This window comes from Sturnira hondurensis, unplaced genomic scaffold (assembly GCF_014824575.4).
Source record: "Sturnira hondurensis isolate 20B ecotype Veracruz unplaced genomic scaffold, ASM1482457v3 Scaffold0008729, whole genome shotgun sequence".
NCBI classification, from domain to species: Eukaryota; Metazoa; Chordata; class Mammalia; order Chiroptera; family Phyllostomidae; genus Sturnira; species Sturnira hondurensis.
In genome coordinates this window covers 282,225-307,676 of record NW_028081360.1, presented here as the reverse complement: position 1 = coordinate 307,676, position 25,452 = coordinate 282,225, and the positions used below count along the sequence as shown (strand labels likewise).

Here is a 25,452-nt window from a genome sequence, read left to right as displayed (position 1 = left end):
TGCTCTCATCAGTCTTTACACACCTAACTGTGTGGAGCTCACTTCATAAATTCAGGCCACAAGTTCTCTGTATGGCACAGGTCAGTGATGGTAAATGTGAGGGTGCAGGGCAGCAGGGCTAGGCCAACTGCTTCAGTGGGAAAGACAAAAAGAGGACACACCTTCAGAATGGCTCAGACTAAGTGCAGGGTTATGCCATGCCCTTCTCATATACACTTCTATGCTCTTTTCAAAGCCATCTTCTGTAGACATATGAAGAGTTTATTATGGATACAAAATCAATTAAATTTGTACATGGTCTTGTGACACATATTTCAGGTCAGCATTTGGAAATGCATCCAGATGCACAGAAGGCTTTGGGAATACCATCTGTGACATACAAAAAAGAGACTTTAATGATGTCTAAGGTCACTGACACTTTGACTAAAACTAAAACCCAGGATTGTGTCCACATGTTTCACTGATTAATGCTAAATGAATCACAACATGCCTGAAGGTAGCAGGTGAATCATATGCATTCTTGCAAGAGGAATTACCCAAATTTATCCCCAATATTTGAGTTGGCCTAGAGCTTCATTGCCACTTTCAGAGATCTCTAATTTGACCACACACACAGGACAAGAATCAGGACCCCATGGATGACATGTGAGAATACATGACAGGTTGCTTTCAATGTGCATCCCCAGACTCAGAATGTCAACAGGCCTGTGAAGAAATAGACTGCTGGCTTTCAAAGTGTGAGTAGAAATACATGGACCTGAACAGTGACAGCAGTCACAGTGACAGCAGTCCAATTGTATCTTCTAGAGAACTAGACACCAGACAATGGACCTGAACAGTGACAGCAGGTCCAATTGTATCTTTTAGAGCACTAGACACCAGAGAAGTAACCTGTCATGGCTGGTGTTATGCTAGATTAATTTACTAATATCAACAATAAAATTAATATTATAATATCAATTATATCATATCATTGATATTATATTGTATTATAATACAATATAATTGTATTATATTGTATTACGATACAATAATATTATCCACTCATTGTATTATAATACGATAATAATATAATTTCAGATTAATTTACTAATATCTCCTTTTCATAAGCCAATTAAAGCCCATGACAATGAGGGGATATTCCCAACACACAATCTTGAGGTAAGCAGAGTCAGTTTTTGTTGAGAAGGTGCCCGTTGTTCACATAGCAAAATGTTGCACTAGGATATGTTGAATGGTATTGAATGCCACGTAGGTGGTTGGATAGCTAGTCATGTAAATAGTTCCACGTGGAAACTCAGTACTATGGACAATATGGGACACTTCTGGTGGACTCAGGAGGTAAGTACCCTCCCTTAGGGTCCAACCATTGTCATTTTCACACTCAGTGAACCAGGGAGGTATCTACTGTAAACAACAGCACCTCGAACCACCAAAGAATTAGCACCTTGAGCTCACCATAAAACTGACAGGCTTTTAGAACATGTGTGTAGAAAAAGATGAACACAAGGTTAAAAAGGTTGTGTTTTCAATGTATAATTTGAGTTTAGTGACTGGGGAAGTATTATCCAATTATGACTGTCGAGGAATTTTTTTAGATGTATCAATAGTTTGTCATACAAGCATTGCGCCAAAAGTCTGCAACAAAACCAGAGTTTTCTGAGCTGTTCTTGTTGCCTTGCCTTGCCTACTGTGCTGGAAATTGCCTAGCAATACAATCATTGTTAACAGCATGAGAATTCATGTTTGTCTTGAGAAATCTATTTGTTTTGTTATTCAGAACTTAGAGAGGGCATCTGTTGTTTTGGGACTTATAGTGATATTGAAAAACCTGTGTGGCTTGGGGCTTGGCAACAATTATTGAGAAAATAAAAAGCAACATACCACATGGATATGAAAACTTTTGCTGAAAAAATTTCCATGTGATGGCTACACCTACTGGCTTTAGTCTTCCTTTAACACAAGATGAGTATTCCAGTATCCTAAAACTTTACAGTCACTATGGACTTGCACCACCTCCCCCCTTACACAAACTCAACTGCATGTAGGTGCAAATGAGGATGCATTTTTCATTTTAAATATCAGGTTTTGGTAACTTTACAGCACATCCACTGGAGCCTGAAAAATCATATTAATGGATAATATTTGTATTATTAAAGTATCACTTTCCTTTGGGTATTTTTTTAGAAATGCTTTACTCTGGTCCAGTAGAAAGGTGGATGAGAATAATTCTTCTAGGATCATCACAGGTTCTGCCTAATGTCCCAGTGTGGGAAGGTGGCAGAATTGTCTGGTACCCACGCTACACGTTGACAAATTGTAGGTTCTTGTAGTGCCATTGCATGCAAGGTGTAGAACCTTGCAAAACCATAATTGTGGTGATTGAGTGTTCCTTCTGTGCAAGGTTATGCTTCTTTCCCCCGAGTGTCAGAAGAAAGTCTAAGTAAGAAACTCCTTCAAACACTGCTCCAGTTGACAAGTGTTTCAAATGTTTTATCATCTCACTGCATAGCCTGTGTGTCCTGAACAGAATTCTCCATCATGCCATCCTAAGAACCCCCCAAAAAAAGAAGAGTAAAGAATAAAAAAGGAAATGTTTTTGATAAAAAGGATTGTATCCAATAGGAAAAATAAAAGAAAGAAAAAATGAAAGCTGCTGAGAACCATCATTTCTTTTCTTCTGTTTAACAAACAACAAAAGGGACAACAAAAGGATTCACAAGTTGTACGAAAAACATCTAGGTTGCCCTGTCTGTTCTGCTATACACCTTGGGTGCTGTCTTTCCTCAATTTTATATGAAATAAAGAACAAAAGACACAGATATCAGAAGAAATAAGAATCCAGCTCTGTAACCTTTACCACATGCTGCCACACAGAGGGAAACGTATCAGAAGTCTTATCTAGGATTGTTTTATGTACAACTTTTACAGTGTTTTGCACCTGGTACAAACTATAGCAATTGTGATCAACTATCTACAAGTGGATTCAACATGTTCAATTAGAATAAAAGACACATTCCCCATTATCTCTCTTACCCAGGACTTCTTTCATAACTGTAGTTTTTTTTTAAAGATTTTATTTATCTATTTATTTATTTATTTGTTTGTTTATTTATTTATTTATTTATTTTTAGAGGGGAAGGAGAGAGGGAGAGAAACATCAATGTATGGTTGCCTTTTGTCCGTCCCCTGCTGGTAGTTAGCCTGCAAGGAGCCGGCCTGCAACCCATGCATGTGCCCTGACTGGGAATCGAACCGTGATCGTCTGGTTCGCAGGCCCAAGCTCAATCCACTGAGCTATGCCAGCAAGGGCTACATAACTGTAGTTTTAATAACATCTCCATTGTTTATTCTATAGCACATAACTTAAGGTATTTTTTCATTTCTATCTCAAATATTTTACTTCAATATATAGGCAACTATCTAAACATTTTATCTGTCTTCTGATTACTGATACCTAAATACAAAAGAAAATTAACTACTGTGGCACAGATTCTCTTTCTAATTCAGTAATTTCATACAGTGAAATTCCTCTCTATGGTTTATTTTATTTTCCAGAAGCATATCACACATAGTGGAAGTTATACTCACATTCACTTAAGGAGTACAGATAAAGAACATATAGATTCAAAATTTCCCCTCTATATTTGAGGCTGAAGGAGAAGAGGTCTCTTGCTCAGGATCTCTTGATTCTGTCGATGTTACCCTTACTTCTTAAATATAGAGTCAGAAATAACAATGACAGTAGTTCACCTTCCAAATAAAGCACTGTTTTCATTTTGCATCCAAATCAGAGGCTTCAGAGAGACTGCCTCAATACAAGTATAAACCAGCTTCATAATAACTAAACATAAATCACTATGTATATATAACAATTAAAAATAAACTGTTTGCAACCTGGGGGCATTTTCCCACCACAAACACATAATATAGCCAGAAAGTGAGGTAATCAGTTTAAATGAAGGGACAATATAGAGCGGTGGCTTCAGAGCAATGTCTATACTGGACAAAGGAAGAGTCTTAGATGGTTGATAAGCACATGCCCAAACATTGCACAGTGTACCGCTATAATACAGACTTCTATGTCCAAGTGGAAGATAAGTGAACATTCTCAACATACACTTGAGAAATAAAAATGCATGTTTCTATTTCCCAAAGAAGGAAATAAACTCCCATTGGACTGCAAGACCTCCATGAGTCCACAATACCTGGGTTTCTGAGAGGATGGGTGGTGCTCTCTTAGGGGCAGCTGTGGTTGATCAGAAGTGATTAGCCTGAGAAGCCCAGTGTGGGATACAAGGGAAATGACTCCTCTTTTTCAAGATGGCAGAATTGCAGGAATTGATCTTGAAGATTTCTGACTTCAATTCACAGATGATGACACTTATTCTCAAGAGTTCTGGGTTAGTTTTTTTTTTTTTTAATTTATTTAACTCTAGTTCAAGTACAGTTTTTTTCCTGTATTCCCAGCCATGCCCCCCCAAGTGCTCCCCACCTCCCTCCCATCTCCACCCCCCACGTTAATTATTGTCCATGTGTCCTTTATACTTGTTCGTGTGAGTCCCTCCCCTTTTCCCCTGTGATTCTCTCCCCTCTCCCCCTTGGACCCCGTCAGCACGCTCTGCATTTCAGTGTCTTTGGTTACATTTTGCTTGCTTGTTCGTTTTGTTGTTTAGATTCCTGTTAAACGTGATATCATATGGTATTTGTCTTTCACCGCCTGGCTTATTTCACTCAGCATAATGCTTTCCAGTTCCATTCATGATGTTGTAAAGGGTAGGAGCTCCTTCTTCCTTTCTGCAGCATAGAATTCCATTGTGTAAATATACCATAGTTTTTTGATCTAGTCATTGACCGATGGGCACCTAGGTTGCTTCCAACTCTTGGCTATCGTAAATTGTGCTGCTATGAACAACAGGGTGCATGGGTTCTTTTGGATTGGTGTTTCAGGGTTCTTAGGATATACTCCTAGCAGTGGAATTGCTGGGTCAAAACGCATGTCCATTTTTAGTTTTCTTAGAAAATTCCATACTGTTTTCTTTAGTGGTTGTACGGGTCTGCAATCCCACCAACAGTGGACCAGAGTCCTCTTTTCCCCACAACCTCTCCAACACTTGTTGTTTGTTTCTTTGTTTCTGGTAGCCATTCTGACTGGTGTTAAGTGGTATCTCATTGTGGTTTTGATTTGCAACTCTCTGATAGCTAGAGATATCGAGCATCTTTCGATGTGTCTCTGGATCCTCTGTGTGTCCTCCTTGGAGAAGTGTCTGTTCAAATCCTTTGCCCATTTTTTAATTGGGTTGCTCATCTTCTTTGAGTGGAGTCCAGTGAGTTCTTTGTATATTTTAGAGATTAAACCTTTGTCTGAGGTATCATTGGCAAATATGTTTTCCCAAACTGTTGCTTCTCTTTGTATCTTGATACTGTTTTCCTTAGCCATGCAGAAGCTTTTAATTTTGATGAGATCCCATTTGTTTATTTTTTCATTTATGTCCCTCACTCTACGGGACATATCAGTAAAAATATTGCTGGGTGCAATACCTGAGATTTTCCTGCCAAGGCTCTCCTCTAGGGCTTTAATGGTTTCCTGGCTTATATTTAAGTCTTTTATCCACCTTGAATTAATTTTGGTGTATGGTGTAAGTTGGTGCTCGAGTTTCATTTTTTGCATGTGGCTGTCGAGTCCTCCCAACACCATCTGTTGAAGAGGCAATCTTTACTCCATTTTATGTTACTGCCCGCTTTCTTGAATAATAATTGACTGTAGTGATTTGGGGTTATTTCTGGGCTCTCTGTTCTATTCCATTGGTCTATGTGCCTGTTATTATGCCAGTGCCAGGCTGTTTTGATTACAGTGGCCTTGTAACACAGTTTGATATCAGGTATTGGGATCCCTCCTACTTTGTTCTTCTTTCTCAAAATTGCAGCTGCTATTTGCGGTCTTTTATGGTTCCATGTAAATTTTTGAAGTGTTTGTTCTATATCTATGAAATATGCCATTGGCACTTTAATAGGCATAGCATTAAATCTGTAAATTGCTTTGGGTTGTAGGGACATTTTGATGATGTTAATTCTTCCAATCCATGAACACGGTATATGTTTCCATTTATTTGTGTCTTTCTTGATTTCTGTCTTCAGTGTTGTGTAGTTTTCTGCATACAGGTCTTTAACCTCCTTGGTTAGATTTATTCCCAGATATTTTATTTTTGTTTTTGCTATACGGAATGGGATTTTTTTCTTGATTTCTCCCTCTGCTGTTTCATTGTTAGTATACAAAAATGCCTTTGATTTCTGGATATTGACTTTGTATCCCGCTGTTATGCCAAATTCATTTATTAGTTCCAGCAGTTTTTTGGTAGAGGCTATAGGCTTTTCCATATACATTATCATGTAATCTGCGAACAATGCCAGGTTTGTTTCCTCCTTTCCAATTTGGATGCCTTTTATTTCCTTTTCTTGTCTGATTGCGGTGGCTAAAACTTCCAATACTATATTGAATAGAAGAGGTGAAGGTGGACACCCTTGTCTTATTCCTGATCTTAGTGTTAAAGACTTTAGTTTTTGCCCATTGAGTATGATGTTGGCTGTATGTCTTTCATATATGGCCTTTATTGTATTGAGGAATGCTCCCTCTATTCCCACTTTTTTTAGTGTTTTTTAATCATAAATGGGTGTTGTATCTTATCAAAACCTTTTTCTGCACTTATTGACATAATCATGTGGTTTTCGTCTTTGCTTTTGTTTATGTGATGTATTACGTTTATTGATTTGTGAATATTGAACCATCCTTGCATCCCTGGGATGAATCCCACTTGGTCGTGGTGTATGATCTTTTTGATGTATTGTTGGATGCGATTTGCCAATATTTTATTGAGGATTTTAGCATCTATGTTCATCAGCGATATTGGCCTGAAGTTTTCTTTCTTTGTTATGTCTCTATCTGGCTTTGAAATTAGGATGATGCTGGCTTCATAAAAAGAGTTGGGGAGCTTTCCTTCCCTTTGGATTTTTTGGAATAGTCTGTGAAGAATAGGGGTTAGCTCTTCCTTAAAAGCTTTGTAAATTCTCCTGTGAAACATCTTGTCCAGGGCTTTTGTGTGATGGGAGTTTTTTGATTACTTCTTCAATTTCATCTGCTGTAATTGGCCTGTTCAGGTTTTCTGTTTCCTTTTCAATGAGTTTTGGAAGATTCTATTTTTCTAGAAATTTGTCCATTTCACCTGGGTTTTCAAATTTCTTGGCATACAATTCTTCATAGTAATTTCTTACATTCCTTTCTATTTCTGTGGTATCAGTTGTAATCTCTCCTCTTTAATTTCTGATTGTGTTTATTTGGGTCCTCTCCCTTCTTTTCTTGATGAGCCTACTTAAAGCCTTGTCTATTTTGTTTATCTTTTCAAAAACCAACTCCTGGATTCATTGGTCCTTAAAATTGTGCTTTTAGTCTCTATGTCATTTAATTTTGCTCTGATCTTGGTTATTTCCTTCCTTCTACTTGCGCTGGGCTGTCTTTGTTGTTGTTCCTTGAGTTCTTGCAGGTGTCAGGTTAGGTTGCTTGCTTGAAATGTTTCTATTTTCTCTAGGTAAGCCTGTATGGCTCTGAACTTCCTTCTCAGGACTGCCTTCACTGTGTGTCATATGTTTTGGGTTGTTGTGAGTTCATTTTCATTTGTTTCCAGAAACTTTTTTATTTCTTCCCTAAGTTCATTCTTGACCCATTCATTGTTTAATAGCATACCATGCAGTCTCCATGATTTTGGGTGTTTTGGGTCTTTTCCTTTGAGGTTGGTTTCCAATTTCAGCCCCTTGTGATCAGAGAAAATGCTTGGTATCAACAGATGCAGAAAAAAGCTTTTTGATAAGGTACAACACATATTTATGATAAAGGCACTCAGCAAAGTGGGAATAAAGGGAGCATTCCTTAATATAATAAAGGACATATACGAGAGACCTACAGCCAACATTATACTCAATGGGCAAAAACTAAAAGCCTTTCCACTAAGATCAGGAACAAGACAAGGTTGCCCACTTTCACCACTTCTATTCAATATAGTATTAGAAGTTCTAGCTGCAGTGATCAGACAAGAAAAGGAAATAAAAGGCATCCAAATCGGAAAGGAGGAAACAAAACTGGCATTGTTTGCAGATGACATGATAGTGTACATGGAAAATCCTATANCCTTTCCACTAAGATCAGGAACAAGACAAGGTTGCCCACTTTCACCACTTCTATTCAATATAGTATTAGAAGTTCTAGCTGCAGTGATAAGACAAGAAAAGGAAATAAAAGGCATCCAAATCGGAAAGAAGGAAACAAAACTGGCATTGTTTGCAGATGACATGATAGTGTACATGGAAAATCCTATAACTTCTACCAAAAAACTGCTTGAAATAATAAATGTATTTGGGAAAACAGTGGGATACAAAGTCAATATCCAGAAATCAAAGGCATTTTTGTATACCAACAATGAAACAGCAGAGGGAGAAATCAAGAAAAAAATCCCATTCCGTATAGCAAAAACAAAAATAAAATATCTGGGAATAAACCTAACCAAGGAGGTAAAAGACCTGTATGCAGAAAACTACACAACACTGAAGAAAGAAATCAAGGAAGAAACACTGGCTGGTGTAGCTCAGTGGCTTGAGCACAGGCCTGTGAACCACACAATCGGGTTCGATTCCCAGTCAGGGCACATGCCTGGGTTGCAGGCCAGTTCCCAGCAGGGGACTCATAAGAGGCAACCATACATTGATATTTCTCTCCTTCTCTCCTTCCCTTCCCCTCTAAAGATAAATAAATAAAATATTTTTTAAAAAAAGAAATCAAAGAAGATACAAACAAATGGAAACATATACCGTGTTCATGGATTGGAAGAATTTACATCATCAAAATGTCCCTACTACCCAAAGCAATTTACAGATTCAATGCAATACCTATTAAAGTACCAATGGCATATTTCACAAACATAGAACAAACACTTCAAAAATTTACATGGAACCATAAACGACCCCGAATAGCAGCAGCAATTTTGAGAAAGAAAAACAAAGTAGGAGAGATCACAATACCTGATAGCAAACTGTATTACAAGGTCACTGTAATCAAAGCAGCCTGGTACTGGCATAAAAATAGGCACATAGACCAATGGAACAGAACAGAGCGCCCAGAAATAAACCAAACTCTCTACAATCAATTAATATTTGACAAAGATGGCAGTAACATAAAATGGAGTAAAGATCGCCTCTTCAACAAATGGTGCTGGGAGAACTCGACAGCTACATGCAAAAATATGAAACTCGAGCACCAACTTACACCATACACCAAAATTAATTCAAGGTGGATAAAAGACTTAAATATAAGCCGTGACACCATTAAAGTCCTAGAGGAGAACATTGGCAGGAAAATCTCAGATATTGCACCCAGCGACATTTTTATTGATATGTCCCCTAGAGTGAGGGACATAAAGGAAAGAATAAACAAATGGGATCTCATCAAAATAAAAAGCTTCTACATGGCTAAAGAAAACAGTATTAAAATGAAAAGACAACCAACTGTATGGGAAAACATATTTGCCAATGATACCTCAGACAAAGGTTTAATCTCCAAAACATACAAAGAACTCACACTACTCTACTCAAAGAAGATGAGCAACCCAATTAAAAAATGGGCAAGGATTTGAACAGGCACTTCTTCAAGGAGGACATACAGAGGATCCAGACACATGTGAAAAGATGCTCAATATCGCTAACTATTAGAGAGATGAAAATTAAAACCACAATGAGATACCACTTAACACCAGTCAGAATGGCCATCATAAACAAAGCAATAAACAACAAATGTTGGACAGGGTGTGGGGAAAAGGGGACCCTAATCCATTGTTGGTGGGATTGCAGACTGGTACAACCATTATGGAAAACAGTATGGAATTTTCTAAGAAAACTAAAAACAGACCTACCTCTTGACCCAGCAAGTCCTCTGCTGGGATTATATCCTAAGAACCCTAAAACACTAGTTCCAAAGAACCTTTGCACCCCAGTGTTCATAGCAGCACAATTTACAATAGCCAACAGGTGAAAGCAATTTAGGTACCCGTCATTAAATGAATGGATCATAAAATTATGATACATATACAGAATGGAATTCTGTGTAGCAGAAAGAAAGAAGGAGCTCCTACCCTTTGCAACGGTATGGAAGGAACTGGAGAGCATTATGCCGAGTGAAATAAGCCAGGTGATGAAAGACAAGTACCATATGATCTCAACTTTCACAGCAAGCTAAACAACACAACAAACAAGCAAGCAAAATAAAAGCAAAGACACTTAAATAGAGAACAGGGGGACAGTGACCAGAGGAAAGAGGGGAGGGAATTTCAGGGGGAAAGGGGGAGGGATTTAGAGGAACTTGTATAAAGGACACATGGACAACAACTAAGGGGGGTGGAAATGGGAGGAAGGTGGGGAGCACGGGGAGGGGGCTGGGATGGGAGTAAAAGACAAAAAACTGTACTTGAAAAATAATTAAATAAAAAGAAAAAATCTCTAGAAAAAAATCATGTGAATATTCAAGACATATGGAAAAAAGAAATAGAATACTATATACATTACTGATAAAAAATATTTCCAAGAACCCTCACAGAAGGAAAAATATCTAAGCTTGACAAAGATTATATATGTCAAACTCAAAACTAAGTGTATACCACATTGTGATATGAAGACAGTGCTCTCTTAAAAATGAAAAACATAGATAATGTCCACTCTCATTACTATCATTTGATATAGACTGGAATAACTAAACTAGAAATCAGAGGGTATAAATAAACAAAATACATCTAAACATAAAAGAATTAAAACTGTCACTATTTGCAGGTGATATGACATTTTATATAGAATTTCTTAAAGAATTCAAGAAAGCTAAATTAATAAAGTAATTTAGTAAAAAAAAAGCTAACTGTACAGAAACCTGTCACATTCATATATAATCATAAACACAGGAAGAAGAGGTAAAGAAAGTAATCCCATTGACATTTGCATAAAAATAAATAAATGCCTCTGAATTGACATCAGCTAAGAAGTTCAAGATCTGTACTCTCAAGATTATAGGATATTGAGGAAATTGAAGATAATACCAAAATATGGAAAGAAAAAACATTCCTATATATTGGAAACATTAAACTGTTATAATTATAATATCTCCCAAAGCAATTTATTGGTTCAACTGAAAATCTTATCAAAGTAGTATGCACAATTTTCTCAGAAAAGCGCATAAGGTATTTCTCACAAATACCTTAAAGAAGCAAATAAATCTAGAGAAGAAACAGAAAAGGTATAGATATCACTCCCCATGTTCTCATACAATACTATAAAGCTGCAATAAGCAAAACAGAAAGGTATTGGCAGAAAACAGACACTTAAGACATTGATAAGTATAGAGTGCCCAGGATTAAACACTCTTGCATGAACAACTAATGTATGACAGAGAAGGTAAAGATATACATGGCTGAGTTGACAGACTTTTCAATAGCTCATCCTGGCTAAATAAAATATATGTCATCAACAAAAACTGGACACTCTCTTACATCATACTCAAATTAAGCTTAAATTGATACCAGCCTCTCCAACCTCTTCTACATTTTCAACTGATGCCAGCCCAGCTTCTCTCTGACCCACGTTTGCTTTCCAATAGAAGTTAGCACACCATCATTCCCTGCTTCACAGATATTTCTAGATCCACCCACTATTTTTTGCTGTTGAACTGACTTCATTTCTGCCTATATTTCCTACTTTTCAACTGAGGCCAAGAATGCTTAAGTCTCTTTGTGTTTTAACTTGGGCCAGTTTTAGAGTAAAGGGAGGCAGTCTGGTTTCCTCAACCAGGTATCTGGGCAACTAAGAGAAGCAGATTCCCATAAACTTGAGAATAGCCTTGAGTGGACTCACATGCGTAGTATGAAACTCTGTTGCATAATTCTGTTGGCACCTTGGTGGGTTTTTCTATAATCTAGTATTTAACAATGTAAGTGTTCCCTCAGGGTTCCAAGCTGTGCGATGAGAGATATGCAGTGGTTCGTGCTGGGTGCCACCCTGGCTAGCCACAGAGAGGGGGCAGGTGCCACACAGTGGGACACACACCTGGCAGCATGTGTGCTTTGCCTACCCTTGAATAATGGCATGTCAGACCTCCCAACAGCTCCATCAATAGTCTTCCATCTGCCAGAATCTCATGAATCTGTCTGGACTTGAATGGTAACAATACATCAGATGTATCATATATAGTTGAATGAGTGCGCCTCATCCAAAATAGTATTCATTATCTCAGTGGGTGTCACACATATTTACTGCCCTGATAGATCTCTTATCTAGCCACAAATTTTAAAAATAAAGACCACATGGAAACCATCTCAAATTCAATAAAAATTGCATTCTACCACTTTTTCAAACACAGGGTCCACAATCCAGTGAGGAAGAAGACAGGAAATTTTTCATGGGTGAATGAAAATTTATTTAGATGAAAACTCACAGCAGGTCTAGCAAGCTCACTGTAAGACCAAGTAATAGATAAGCACTTGCCACAGTAATGCAGTTGATCCTACCAGAATAATACAAGGTTTGCTTTCTAATGCCCACTTTGTATATAAGCAAACTGAGTGTCAGAGATATAAGGGATATTACTAGGACACAACCTGTTTTTTTGGAAGAGTCACAAGGTACCAAGCACATGGCCAATGCTCACATAGTAAAAAGCTGGTCTAAGAGATATTGTACTATACTAAATACCAGACAAATGAAGGGGTGTGTCATCATTTCTAAAATATTTTGACAGGGGTGGGCTGCCACCATGGACATTATGAAAATACTCTGTGTTACGTATTCTACAGTATCCTCAAGGTGACAATATGATGTCACCTTCATATTTAATTAAACACAAAGGGACACAATGTGTACATCACCAAAAATCACAAAAAGAATGACCATGTGGAGCTGCTACACACACTCAGAGTTCTACAAGGATACATGTATCGAGACACAGTGCCCTGACTGGAACAATTTCTGACCTTTAAATGCACTATCATGAGATAGTTGATCAAGAGGAATTATATGATCATTCTTTTCAAGGCATTTTTTTAGCTTAGAAACAAGATATCTCCCTTGTTCCGAAGTATGAATAATCTGTATAAAGAGCATTTTCCCAATGACTCCATGACAAAAACCCCTAATGCAGGAATAGGAATACACAGACTTAAATATGTAATAGGTTCTAAGTTCTTTCAGGCCAGTACTGGGAATGGCCAAAAGTCTGGCAACACCACATTACCTCCGAGCTACTGAGCCTTGGACTCCCCTGACATGAAAGGACACTTTCTGGAGGATTTTATGCCTCTACCATTTAACGACAGTGTACAGGAAACATGCATGAAAAGAATCCACATGATTCTTTTAAAAAGACAGTGATTTTTTTATTTAATCAAGTTTTGAAGCCTTTATTGTAGAAATTTGAGACTTAGAAAAAAGACAAATAGAGATTTAAGGAAGAAATATAGCCCTTCCCAGGGACAGTATCTGATCACATGACTTGTAAAATAAAAAATCCACATCACTGGTAAATGGCTGACATCTGACACAAAATATTGGTAAAAAATATATAGTGCACCTCAATGACAATTGTGATAGCACTGGACAACCTGACAGCATAAGGACTGAGTCTGGAACAATTATAACTTGCAAGTAAGGCTTGATTCAAAAACAACCACCATCAGAGAGTGTTGGTGGAAATATCACTGGGATAGAATTTTTGGTTCAAATTTGGCTGTAGCTATAAAACACATGAATATATGGCATACACGTATCTTTCTACCTGCAGCCTCATTTCTGTGTAAGTCTTCTTAGTCAAGCTGTGGCATGTGTTAAGAGCTCAAATGTGTTTTCCAAATTCACAATTTAAAGTGTAAAGGCCTATTACCTCACAGTGTGCCTGTATTTAGATTGATAGTTTTTAGGTGAATAATGTTAAGTGAGTTAATTTGGGGGGTCCTAATCAAGTAAAAGTGGAGTTTTTACCCAATGGTCAGGACACTGTGAAGCATAGAGGAAACACCTTGGAACAAGAAGTTAAAACACACTCACCTGCAAGATAGAGAAAAGGTCCTCAGGAGAAAAGAATACAGCCCACAACGTGATCTCAAAATTTGAGCTTGTGGAACTGTAAGTTAAAAAGCATGTTGTTTACACCCACTAACATAGCACTACATTCTGACAGCACAAACAAACCAATATTTCTTTTTTTAATATTTATTTATTTATCTTTAAAGAGGAAGGGAAGGAGAGAAGGAGAGAAATATCAATGTATGGTTGCCTCTTGTGAGTCCCCTCCTGGGAACGGGCCTGCAACCCAGGCATGTGCCCTGACTGGGAATCGAACCGCGATCGTGTGGTTCACAGGCCTGCGCTCAATCCACTGAGCTACACCAGCCAGGGCCAAACTAATATTTCTTATGAGGAGACAATTTAGATAATTTTGGCAGAACTACAGACATGACAATGGAATGGAACCGAGTCATGTTCTACTGCCATTGTTAGAATATAACCCTGTGAAAAATGCCCTCCCTTGTGGGAATTCAGGAAAGAAGTGAGGTCGCAGCTTCTGACCTTGGGGGTCCAGGTTTGTTATGAGACAAGTTGCAAAAAAACTTCTGTATAAGGAACCTGTCTGCGTGGGATGGCAAATGTAGCTCAGCCCTATTGAAAAGCCCAATAGGCATGTGGTGGCACAGAGAATGCCAAACCCATGGATCAGTTCTCCCATGGAAAATCAGTCCTGCATTACATCTAGGCTGCTTTGTGACTTGCTCTTGCTAAAACTCCGTCACGCTGAATTGAGGCAGAAAATGTTTACTGTATATCTTTAAAGTAACTTCCTGAAGTCTGTGCTAATTCTCCCAAGGAATGAACTGTAACCAGACCAATTACTCTTATGGTTCCCTTGCATTTGCAACATGTTTTCCTTGTTATTCTGTAAGAAGTAATCAGTAACATACTTTCCATTGCTATGTGTAAAAAGTAATTACCTAAAGCAAACCTAAGTATAATGAATAAAAATGTTCTTTGATGTATGCTATTGGAAAGCCAATAAAAGCCTGTCAAGGCAAGGGTCAGTGTGCTCTCCCCTTAAGAGAGTAGCCATGCTCTCCCTTTTCTTCCACAGGAATTGGTAGTCTGTGTGAATTTATCTCATCTCATCCACAATGCCACGGACACTGCTTGTCAGTGTCCACATCACTGCAGCAATAACTTAATCACATCTACCATTTTGTGTATAAATGATGCAATTAAGTATGATAATCTGTACATGTCTTAGATGGACAGAAAGGACAATGGAGCTGACTGCTACACAAACACCTTGGGAAGAGAGTTCCGTGAAAACCATAGTCAAATGCAAGATGCTTATGGCTTGCTGTGAAAAAAAAAAAAAGCATAGCATTTTCTCTAATAGTCCCACAAATATGTGTATACTGACTTTCTGCACTTTCATTTAGCAGCTAGTGGTGAAAAGAATTGGGGCTCAGATTCCATTGGGAATGGGACAGTGTAAAGTCTTGTGTGAGACTCTGGGAGTGTCCCAGTGACCACATAGACTGGAGTCTGGGACATGGGCTGGCCCTGGTCATCTTAAAATTTGGGTTGTACAGACTTTCTGTGCCCACAATCACTTCTGACAGTTTTGGACTATTGGTTTTTGGTGTGGCTGCCCTCTGTCTAAGGCTACACAGAGTTTATACCTGTCTAAGTGCTCCACCATGAGTTTCTGTGTGGAGCTGTGTAAAGATGTTGTGTGGTATTCAGTCATGTAACTTCAGGGGGCTGCCTTGGCATTGCCACCAAATGGACCAGCACCAGGAATTGTTAAAATTTATTCTGATCAACTACATAAACATCCAACCTTAAACAAACCAAAGGGCACCTCAGTAGCTCAGGATTATAAAAATGTAGATTAGTATATTCTCCAGCACTCCATTCTTATTCTGCAAGCCATGACCTGAGGTACACAACTGACAGACCTAGCAGGAATCCAATACCTAAAAAACTGCTTCTGACCAGGAAATACACCCTCTTCTCCTGATATTTTCCCCACAAGTCAACAGAAAAATTGGCAATGGCTGCAATGCTGTCCATGTGGAATCATAGTAGTGGCCTAAATTTTCTGAGAGTACCCAGAGGTGAATGAACAAGGTTGTTAGAGGGAAAGCCAGGTTCACTGTTTATAGTGAGGGAAACAGCTTTATTATGGCCTTTCTCAAAAGACACATACAGAGAGAATATGGAGACAACTGGCAAACATTTTGTTCTCTCAACTGTCTTCAGTAATGTAAGCTTGATATGCACCTGTCTCTAGAAAGTGGGTGTTTAATTAACAAAGTCCTTATATTTTGTACTCTCAATGAACAAGTGAGCTCACTTTTTTGAAGTTTCATTACCTGGGTGCTGTTTTCTAATTAGATTTAGCTTAAAGGTTCTCAGGGCTCTTGACTGCTTACCCAGAACACCTCCATTAATATACAAATGTATCAGACACAGTTTTTTTCAGATTCCTAGGAAGGTAACAAGGTTCCCGGGTTTTAGAAGGAAAAGCTGAGCTCAAACATTTGTTTTCTGATCAGTTTAGAGCCATTGCATTTCTTTAGAGTCTTCAATGACCCAACTAGCTCACTGGGGATGAGGACTGAAGCAACTTTCTAGAGACATTGCCACAAGTGTACCACATGCAACCAAAACACTGTGGGCTAGTGTTACATGTGTTTGGTGGAAAACCTAAGACAAGGTAAAATTTCCAAAAATGAAAAGTGAAATCTAGCTGAAAATACTAATTAAATCAGGTCTGAGATTCATCAATATGATTTGGGAAAAGTCATACTACTAGGGACAACAGTTTTTTGGTATTCACATTTATGAGGCTAACGTTAAGAAAACATAAATGTAATTACTTCTACCAAATAGCTTCCCTTGGACTCCTGTTATACTTTGAATCAGACCTTGTGCTCAAATTGGATTACATGGGGAGCAGCCTTTACATTGGTTTCCCATGGATGTTGTCTGTTGATATGAACATGTTTGTGTCAACACTGAATGGTTTTGAACTAGCTTCTCCCAATAAAGCCAATGTGATGTGAAGTGACATACATGTTCCAAGTAAAAATAATGTCATCCTGATCAGGTGGCTCAGTTGGTAGCAGCTTCATCCCATTAACCAATATGTTGCTGGTTTAGTTCCCAGTAAGGAGTCCAATCCTTGATAAGGGAGGGCATACAAAAAGCAAGTGATCGATGTTTCTCCCTCATACAGTTATTTTCTGTCTGTTTCTCACTCTCTTTCTCCCTCTCTGAAAAATAAATAAAATATATCTTTGTGTGAAGATTTTTAAAAATTATTTATCAAAATATCACTTTTCACTTATTTACTTCTTTGAATATTATATTTATATTTCTCTAATATTGTTTTAACCTCTCTCTTTCTTTTCCCACCTATCTCTCTTTATTTCTCTCTGATATATACTTAGAGGCTTGGTTTACTATAGTCATGCATTCTGTTTGGACAAATGTGATGAAATGTCCTACCATCCATAAGGCATCATTCAAAACACAAGTGATTTGGTTTAAAAGTCAATGGTTAACTCATGACAAGAGCACCAACACTAATGTACATGAAGTACTTACTGTGTGTTAATTTTCAGGTTCTTTATATGTGGTGTGTGGTTAGATGAACTCAAGGCTGTTGATGTAGCCTCTCTGTTGGATCAGATGTGTATTCTTTATGACTTATATGGTAAAAAATGTCTGAGGTGTTAAAGTTTGTCATGTTACTTCCAGTCAATATTGCATGAGGGAGATATGAGGTTCAGAAGAATAAAAATTTTCACAGCAGGGACTGATGGCCAGTAGCCTGAGAGACAGTGGATGTCTGTTTTAAAGTTGCAAAGTCACCTAAGGAGGTGTCACCTGAGCGAGGTCAGTCTTCGGCCACAATGAAAGTCAGCAAACACAGGTGTTCTTACAAACTCTTGTTCTCAGGTTCTGAGCTGTTGAAGGAAAAGGAGCTGAGTGAAAGATAATTATAGGGAAACAGTGAGCACTCAAAATGAGGAGGAAAACAAGCATAAATTAAAAAACTAGGAGACTTAACCGTGCCTGACATTAGTTGGAATGCAAGGAATATAGACAGGAATGGAGTCAGTCAGAAGGCAAAGAGGGATGGGTGGTCTAGAATTTTCTGTGATGCAGGGATCAGTGAGGTGCTGATTTCAATGGGAAGGCAGAGAGAGCTAGGTGGAAAAGAAGAAGGGCTGGTGTCAGTTGAAAATATGAAAGATGTAGGTAGAGCTGATATCAGTTTAGATTTATTTTTGTATATGATGTAAGAATGCAGACAAGTTTTACAGCATGCATAAATTTTTCTTTTCCAAGACCAATTTTTTAAAAGTATCTCAATTCTTTAGTGTATATTTCTGCCTCCTATCTCATAGATTAGCTGTTCATGAAAGAGGGTTAAATTCTGGGCTCTGTATACTCTTCCATGAATTTAGACATCTGTTTTGTGCCAATGCCATTCTGTTTGGATTATTATAGTTTTACAGTATGATTTGAGTACATGGATTGTTTTTTCTTCTCCAAATATGTTTGTCTATTTAATTATTTGTGATTAAATATAAATTTTAAGGTTTTTTTTCTTCTGAGAAATAGTTTGATCTAATAGCTTTGGGAAGTATTGTAGTTATCAGTTTAATCTTCCCATTGTATAGGAGTTATTCTTTCACTGTTTTGTGTATTCTTTATACTTTCTCTCTTCAATGTCCTTTAAATTTTATAGTACAGGTTCTTTACCTTTCTTTATTCCAATTCACAGGCATTTATTTCTTTTCCACACAATTGTAAGCAGTATTACTTTCTTTACTTCATCTTTCACTGTTTATTAGTGCTATGGATGAACCAGATTTCTGTATATTCAGTTTGCATTTCATTCTTAATGAATTATTTTATTAATTCTATCAATTTTATTGAATTATGTTTGGGACAGTGAAGGCTGGTGTCATAACTAAGGTTGAGTGCCTGACAAAGGTGCACTTGACTACTTGCATCTGCCAAGCAGATACAGCCAGAACCTGCAGGAGTTGAGAATGAAATAGATAGCTGCAAGCTTCAGCTGAATGTGACTGTAACTTTTGCAGAAGACATATGTATTGGTTAGATAGCCTGGGAATGGAACAATCTGTGCCTGCATCATCTCCCTAAGTTTGCAAAATGCCCTTGAGGTCTATCTGACCAACCCCTAAAAAATAAATGTGGAGACCATGTTTGTGGTTCATTGTCTTTCCATCAGAGGACAATGCCCCACCTGGTCCTGGCTTTTCCTTAAATTGTGTTGTGTTTTTCTTCATGTTCCACCGCCCCCACTTGGGAACCCCCATTCTGTGCTGATTGTGGCAAGTGGCACCCAATGTAGGGCCCTGAATATGGGGAAACTCATCAATCCAGGTGAGGAGACACCCCTAAGTGTTTCTGCAAGTCTTGAAGTGAGGTGAGAAGCGATTTGAGTTTTCAGCCAGGTGTAAACTATGGGGAATGCAGGATCTGCCAAGAGGTGGCTTTCTGTGCAAATGATTTAATCTACGCTTACAGAAAGGGGAACTAAGTTGTGTAGTTCTCAATTAGAGCAGTTCTTGGACTTGGTCCAGCAGACTTGCCCTCAGTTTGCAGATGAGGAAACTGTTAATGAAATTACATGAGCAAGGGTCGGTGAAAAATTGGGGGATCAGTACACTGCTGAGGGACCAGTGCAAATACCCATTTTTACTTTCACTTTGTGGGCTTTCATCCCTGATGCGCTCAATTCACAGAAGGTGAAACTGGAAGTAAAGAAATGAATAGCAGGCACTTTGTCCTCAACAGTGGAAGGGTACAATTCCCTCCTGCCAAAACCACTGATGGCTCTGCGGGCACCCCTGGCTGAGTGTGATGATGAGCCTTTTCTACCAGATTATGCTAAGGAGCTTGAGGAGGAAGCTTGGAAGGTGGAGAGGGAGAGAGAGGAGGAGGATTCTGAGGAGGAGGAAAATAACGATTTTCCAGATCCTAAAAATTCCCATATGCAGGGACTGGTGCACCAACTATTGGTGCTCTCCATGAAGGACAAGGGCCTCCTTCAGGCTGCAGTCAGGCCACACAACCTAAGGGGCTGAGGAAAAGACCAGGTCTGAGGTTCCTATGCCCACAGAAACATCTGCTTTACCAAGAGCATTGCAGAAGGCTCATGAAAATGGTGAAGATGTAACAGGTTTTGCTTTTTACCCAATGGTTGAGAGGCCAGATCCAAATAATGTAAATCAGCTTCAGAAACTCCATGACCCCTTCTCTTTTAAGACCCTTAAAGAGCTAAAAACTGTATCCAGCAGGTATGGACCAACTTCTCCATTTGCCTTAGCATTGTTAGAAACTGTTGGAACAGAGGCTAAGAGCCATTGCTGTGGAAAGGCACACCTAGACAGATGGGATTCGATGTCTTTCATCCCAGGTAAGGGACCAGCAGTACCACAAGGTTTTTGGTTATTCTGCCGTTGTGTCTACGGTAAGGGAAAGGGGATTTCTTCTAGGGCTGCCTCTCTTGTGGCTGCTTTACTTTTGGTTTCACCCTCCCTCGTCCTCACTCTGCCTAGCTGGTTCTGTAAGCCTCTTCTGATTGACATCAGTTGCTGCCATTTTGCCTTAGATAAACAGAACCTGGGCTATTTGCTTTCTTGTCTTTTGGAAAACTTGGTTTGATTTTGTTGTTTTGTATAAGCCCAGAATCTTCTGCCTCTGCAGGTAGGGCTGTGCCATTTAAGCCAGAAGTTATTCACTGTATTGGTTGGTGTGAGATAGTGTCTCTGCTGTTTGGGCTTCATGCCATTGAAATTTTGTCAGGGTCATTTGTACCACCAGGTGGTGTGAGATAAGATTCTGAGGCTAGTGTGCCACTCCCTCCTCTTAGAGGATTTAATTTGAAAACACTGCGTGGTTTGAATTTTGTCTTTGCTTCAGGTTTTGTTGTTGTTTCTGTTTTAAAAGGAATGGCTCAGTTTCAGCCTCAAAATGTTTTTCAAACCTCTGGTAAATGGAATGAGATCTGTAATGTTATATCATAAGAATTTTACTCAAAAGGAATTTAAATCGATTGTTTAAAGAAGGAAAAAATCTCACTCTCCTCATACAGTAACAACCTCAGGAACAAAAACAGTGAGAAAATGTGTCTTTTAATCACTCTGACTCCTCCCCCTGGAGGCCCAGAGACTGCTTCAGTCCTGGGAAAAAGCAGTGCCAAGGTTAGTATCCTCCATCCCTCTTCTCCAGCCTCCCTAAAGTTGTCAAGGGCACTAGATAATGAGACAGCTCCTTTTTGAGCACACTCAAGGAATGCAGTAATCACCAAAAAAAAAAAAAAAGGTAAATGTATTTGCCAGTGGAAAAAAAACTGTTTCTGAAAGTCATGAATGTGTTCATAAATTTGTCAATCTAAAGCATGCTGATTACTTACTTTTACTTGCCACTAGAGGTTGAGAATTTTAATTAAATTGGGGAAAATATATAGTTTTAGTAATGAAAGATATAAATCAAAGCCTGTCAAAATGTTGAAACAGAACAACATAAGGCAATGTTATTTGCTGCAGCCTTAAAAGGCAATATCAAATGCTTTAATTGTGGCAAGGCAGGACACCTTTGAAAAGAGTGTGATAGTAAGAATAAAAAACTCCCCAAAAAGGAGTGCCCTCATTACCATAATGGCAAACATTGGGCCAGTCACTGCAGGTCTACAGAAACAAAGCATATCTCCCTGGCAGGAGCACAGCTTCTCCTTTTTTCATAACTGGCCCCCAGTGCTTGATCAGTTAGCCAATGACAGGTAAGATTCCTCAAGGACAGAATGACCTAAGACAGGCATGATCACATGGAGGGCCCAGGGAAAGACTTAGGGGCTATAGAGAAAGAGGGTGATGGACCGTTGCCCCTCAGCTTTGATGCAGCCTGAGTCCTCAGTCTGTCTACTGAGAAGTCTCCCAGTATTCCCTAGCTATCTGCCTCCTCTGCCTGACTTAAGCCTGAAAACAATGACAGAGGGTGGTGCAGCCCTGTGCTGGAAAGGGTGGGCTCCCTGGTTATCAGGCCTAAGAAAGGATATGTAAAATCCTGTGAAGCCTGCTTTGATAAGAATGCTCTTAGTTAAATGATAAAGGCCCAAGCAGGAAATTAGTTTGTTTCCCAAACTTTTGTAGCCTTTTAAATGATAGACCCTGACTCAGAAGAAGCGCTAAGAGTTCTTTGTATATTATCTACTGTTTGGTCCTTAATGCCTGACAATGATTAATAAGTTGTACCTGAACTCCTGTGCAAAAAAAAAAAAAACCAAAAAAAAAAACCAATAAAAGCCTCTGTAGGCAAGGGTGTGCGGCGGTCTCCCCTAGAGAGAGTGGCCTGCCCCTTCTTCTCCAAAGTATTGGGTAGGCATGTAAATTTGTCTTGATTTTCGATCAATTGTGCCAGTGCACGGGTCAACAGCAAACAGCTGTTCTGGGCTCAGGAAAATGTCCTGTCTCCAATCTCCATGCCACCACTAGGGAGAGTGTACAGGGCTAGACCTGCTCACCATGGTGAAACTTATCTTAAAGGAACAAAATCAAGTAGTCACTGCTATGACAAGAGTGTGGGCCATTGCCCCCAGGGCTAGTAGGACTAGTTTTAAGATGGTCTAGTATGACCGCTAGGTCATACGACGGCTAAAAAATTCTGTATTAATGATAAAATTATAAAACAAAGAATTCCATGGTCTATTAGACACAGGAACAAATGGACCCATCGTTTCTAGCCAATATTGGTCCCCAGAGTGGCCGTTAATTGAAAAAGATATTCCTATAATTGGATTGGGGGGTGTGACATGTTAAAGAAATTAGGAATCCTCCTTGTTTATGCTAGAGCCATGGCCTTTTATTGTAAAAATGAAATATAGGTGTTCTGTCTCCCAGGGAGAACTAGGCCTTGTGCACAAAAGACTAAGCACTGTTTTTAACTCAGTACCTGTAGACATTGATTGTTTCCTTGGGGAAGGACTGGCTATTCTTCCAGAGGGAATGGTTAACCAATCAAGTCAAAAAAGACCCTTGGCACATAACCACCTTTGCCTAAAATGTATTTAAGCAGAGCCCACCTCCCATTCTTCACACTTTCCTTGCAAACTCTGAACCCAGGAGCTACTGTGTCCTGAGAACAACAGGGTAATTAACTTGCTGCTCAAATTCATTGCAGCTTGCAGAAACAGCATAAGACTGGTATCCCCTATAATGCACAAGGACATGCCAAAGAAGAATGATTCTATAATATGCTAAAACAGTTACTAGAAAAACAAAAAGGGGGAGACTTACTCTTCTCTCCCAAGAGACACCTCAATTTAGCCCTCTACACCTTAAGTTCTTTAATTAGTGATAAACAAGGACTGACTTCAGCAGAGAGGCATCAACCAGGGGCCACAGCAAAACCTGTAGGATTAATATTTTGGGAGGATTTAAACACTGGTATGTAGAAGGGCCCGGGTCCAGCATTAATGTGGGGGAGAGGTCATGTTTGTGTCTTTCCAGAAGGTGTGGATCATCCCATCTCGGTGCCTGAGAGAACAGTGAGACACTGTCATGTATCTGGTGAATAATTTGAAATTCCAGATCAAGAGGCTGAGACTGATGCCGTCTGCAATGATGTCTTGATCACTGTGCTTGACTTGAGAAGCCACACTTCCCATATGCCGACAGTTGAAGAAACATGTAGATGAGCCGACAAAATGATCCGTCATCAAGGAGTATCTAAAAACCCTGAGAATATGTTTGTGTCAATGTTGGCCATTCTGGCATATCAGGTTTGTAGTTGTAGAGGAGAGTCCTATTCAGCTATCTCCCTGACCCACCAGTAGCCAATCCAGTCTCTTGGGCAAGTCCCTCATTCCTGCGTTCACTAACAACACCTGGGTAGTGAGGGGACATTCAGCATGTCCTGTTTCTCCAACCTATATGATTTAATTATACTGGCCTCAGTGCCAACCCATCTTTACATCTTTCCTCTACTAAGAAGACTATGTGTTTACTATTACAACAAGAAAACCAAACTACCTGTGGAGGAAGCAAGATTGCTAATATCACAGGGCCTTGGGATACTGGAAAACATATATAAATAGTGTCCAAATAGGGATTCCCTAATGTTTCTAGGATTGTCCCTCAGCAGCATCCCTTACTGCCCTATTGCCCTAAGTAGACACATGTTGAGATGAGAGGCTTCCCACCATGGCATGAGTGTGCCAATCTTGTTATGGCTGAGCACAAGGTTTCCAGAATGGGGCTCTCCCTCTATGACTGGGCACATAAGATGGATCCATCTCATCCCCATCATCAACTTATGTCCCCTGAAGGATTTGTTGGTAATGTACTTTCCATCAAGGAAGGCCAATTACAAAAGAAAATCTGGCTCCTTAGAGCTGTCCTATGCTTAATAAATTTCACCACACCTAGTAAGGGTGACCTGGGTCTGGCATTTCAATATGGCCTTTATGTCTGGGTCCAACAGCCTTATGCCATGCTCACAGGACAAGTTAATATTACCTACCAAGATGAGAAATATACCATGACCCATGAAACCTGTAACTTGACTATGTCCAGATATAATTCTGAAGGGGACATACTACTTATTCATCAGCCCCCTTTTATAATAATTTCAGTAAATTTCACTAGATCATGGTATGCAGATGCCAGCTTACAAGTGCTTGAAGAATTACATAAGGTCTTAAGTCACTCTAAGCGAACACTTGGTCTTATTGTGGTCAGAATCATTGCTCTTGTCACAGGCCTTGCATCAGCAGCTGCAGCTGCTGCCACATTTACTCAGAGCATCCAAAATGTTGAATTTGTTAACAGCCTAGCTCATAATACTGTGGTAGCCTTAAATACTCAAGGTGTGATTGATGTCAAGTTAGAAGCTAAGCGCAATGCCCTTAAAACTGTAGAAATACGTCTAGGGGATCAAATATAAACCATTAAATTTAGACAAAAATTGCAGTGCCACACACGATATAACATATTTGTGTCACTCAAGCTATATATAACAGCAGCCAATGAATTTGGAAAAAGGTCAAAACTAATTTGCAAATAGTATGGCATCTTAACAATGTAAGCTTAGACTTAATTTAATTACACAGAGAAATCGTAAGTACACAAGAAGCCAAAGACACTATTATAAACCCTGCTCAGATAGCTCAAGAACTATCTGAGTTAAAAGGCTTCAGTACCTTTAGTCTGCTAAAACACAGCATTTGGTATCTGGGGGCACTTGTGCTTGCAATTCTAATCATACTCTGTGTTTCCTCATTAGTCTGTGGACAAGTCCGAAGAGACCTCCAGCTAA

At 39.0% G+C, this 25,452-nt stretch overlaps 1 protein-coding gene across 1 annotated transcript in view; it reads left to right on the top strand.

Annotated features, from left to right (window-relative positions):
- The window catches only part of LOC118993402 (acyl-coenzyme A synthetase ACSM3, mitochondrial-like), an 81,087-nt gene extending 56,007 nt beyond the window's left edge, over positions 1-25,080 (top strand). Inside the window, 1 exon segment of the mRNA XM_037055782.1 lies at positions 24,783-25,080. Coding sequence (XP_036911677.1) covers positions 24,783-25,080 — 298 coding nt within the window.
- The last annotated feature ends 372 nt before the right edge of the window (positions 25,081-25,452 follow it).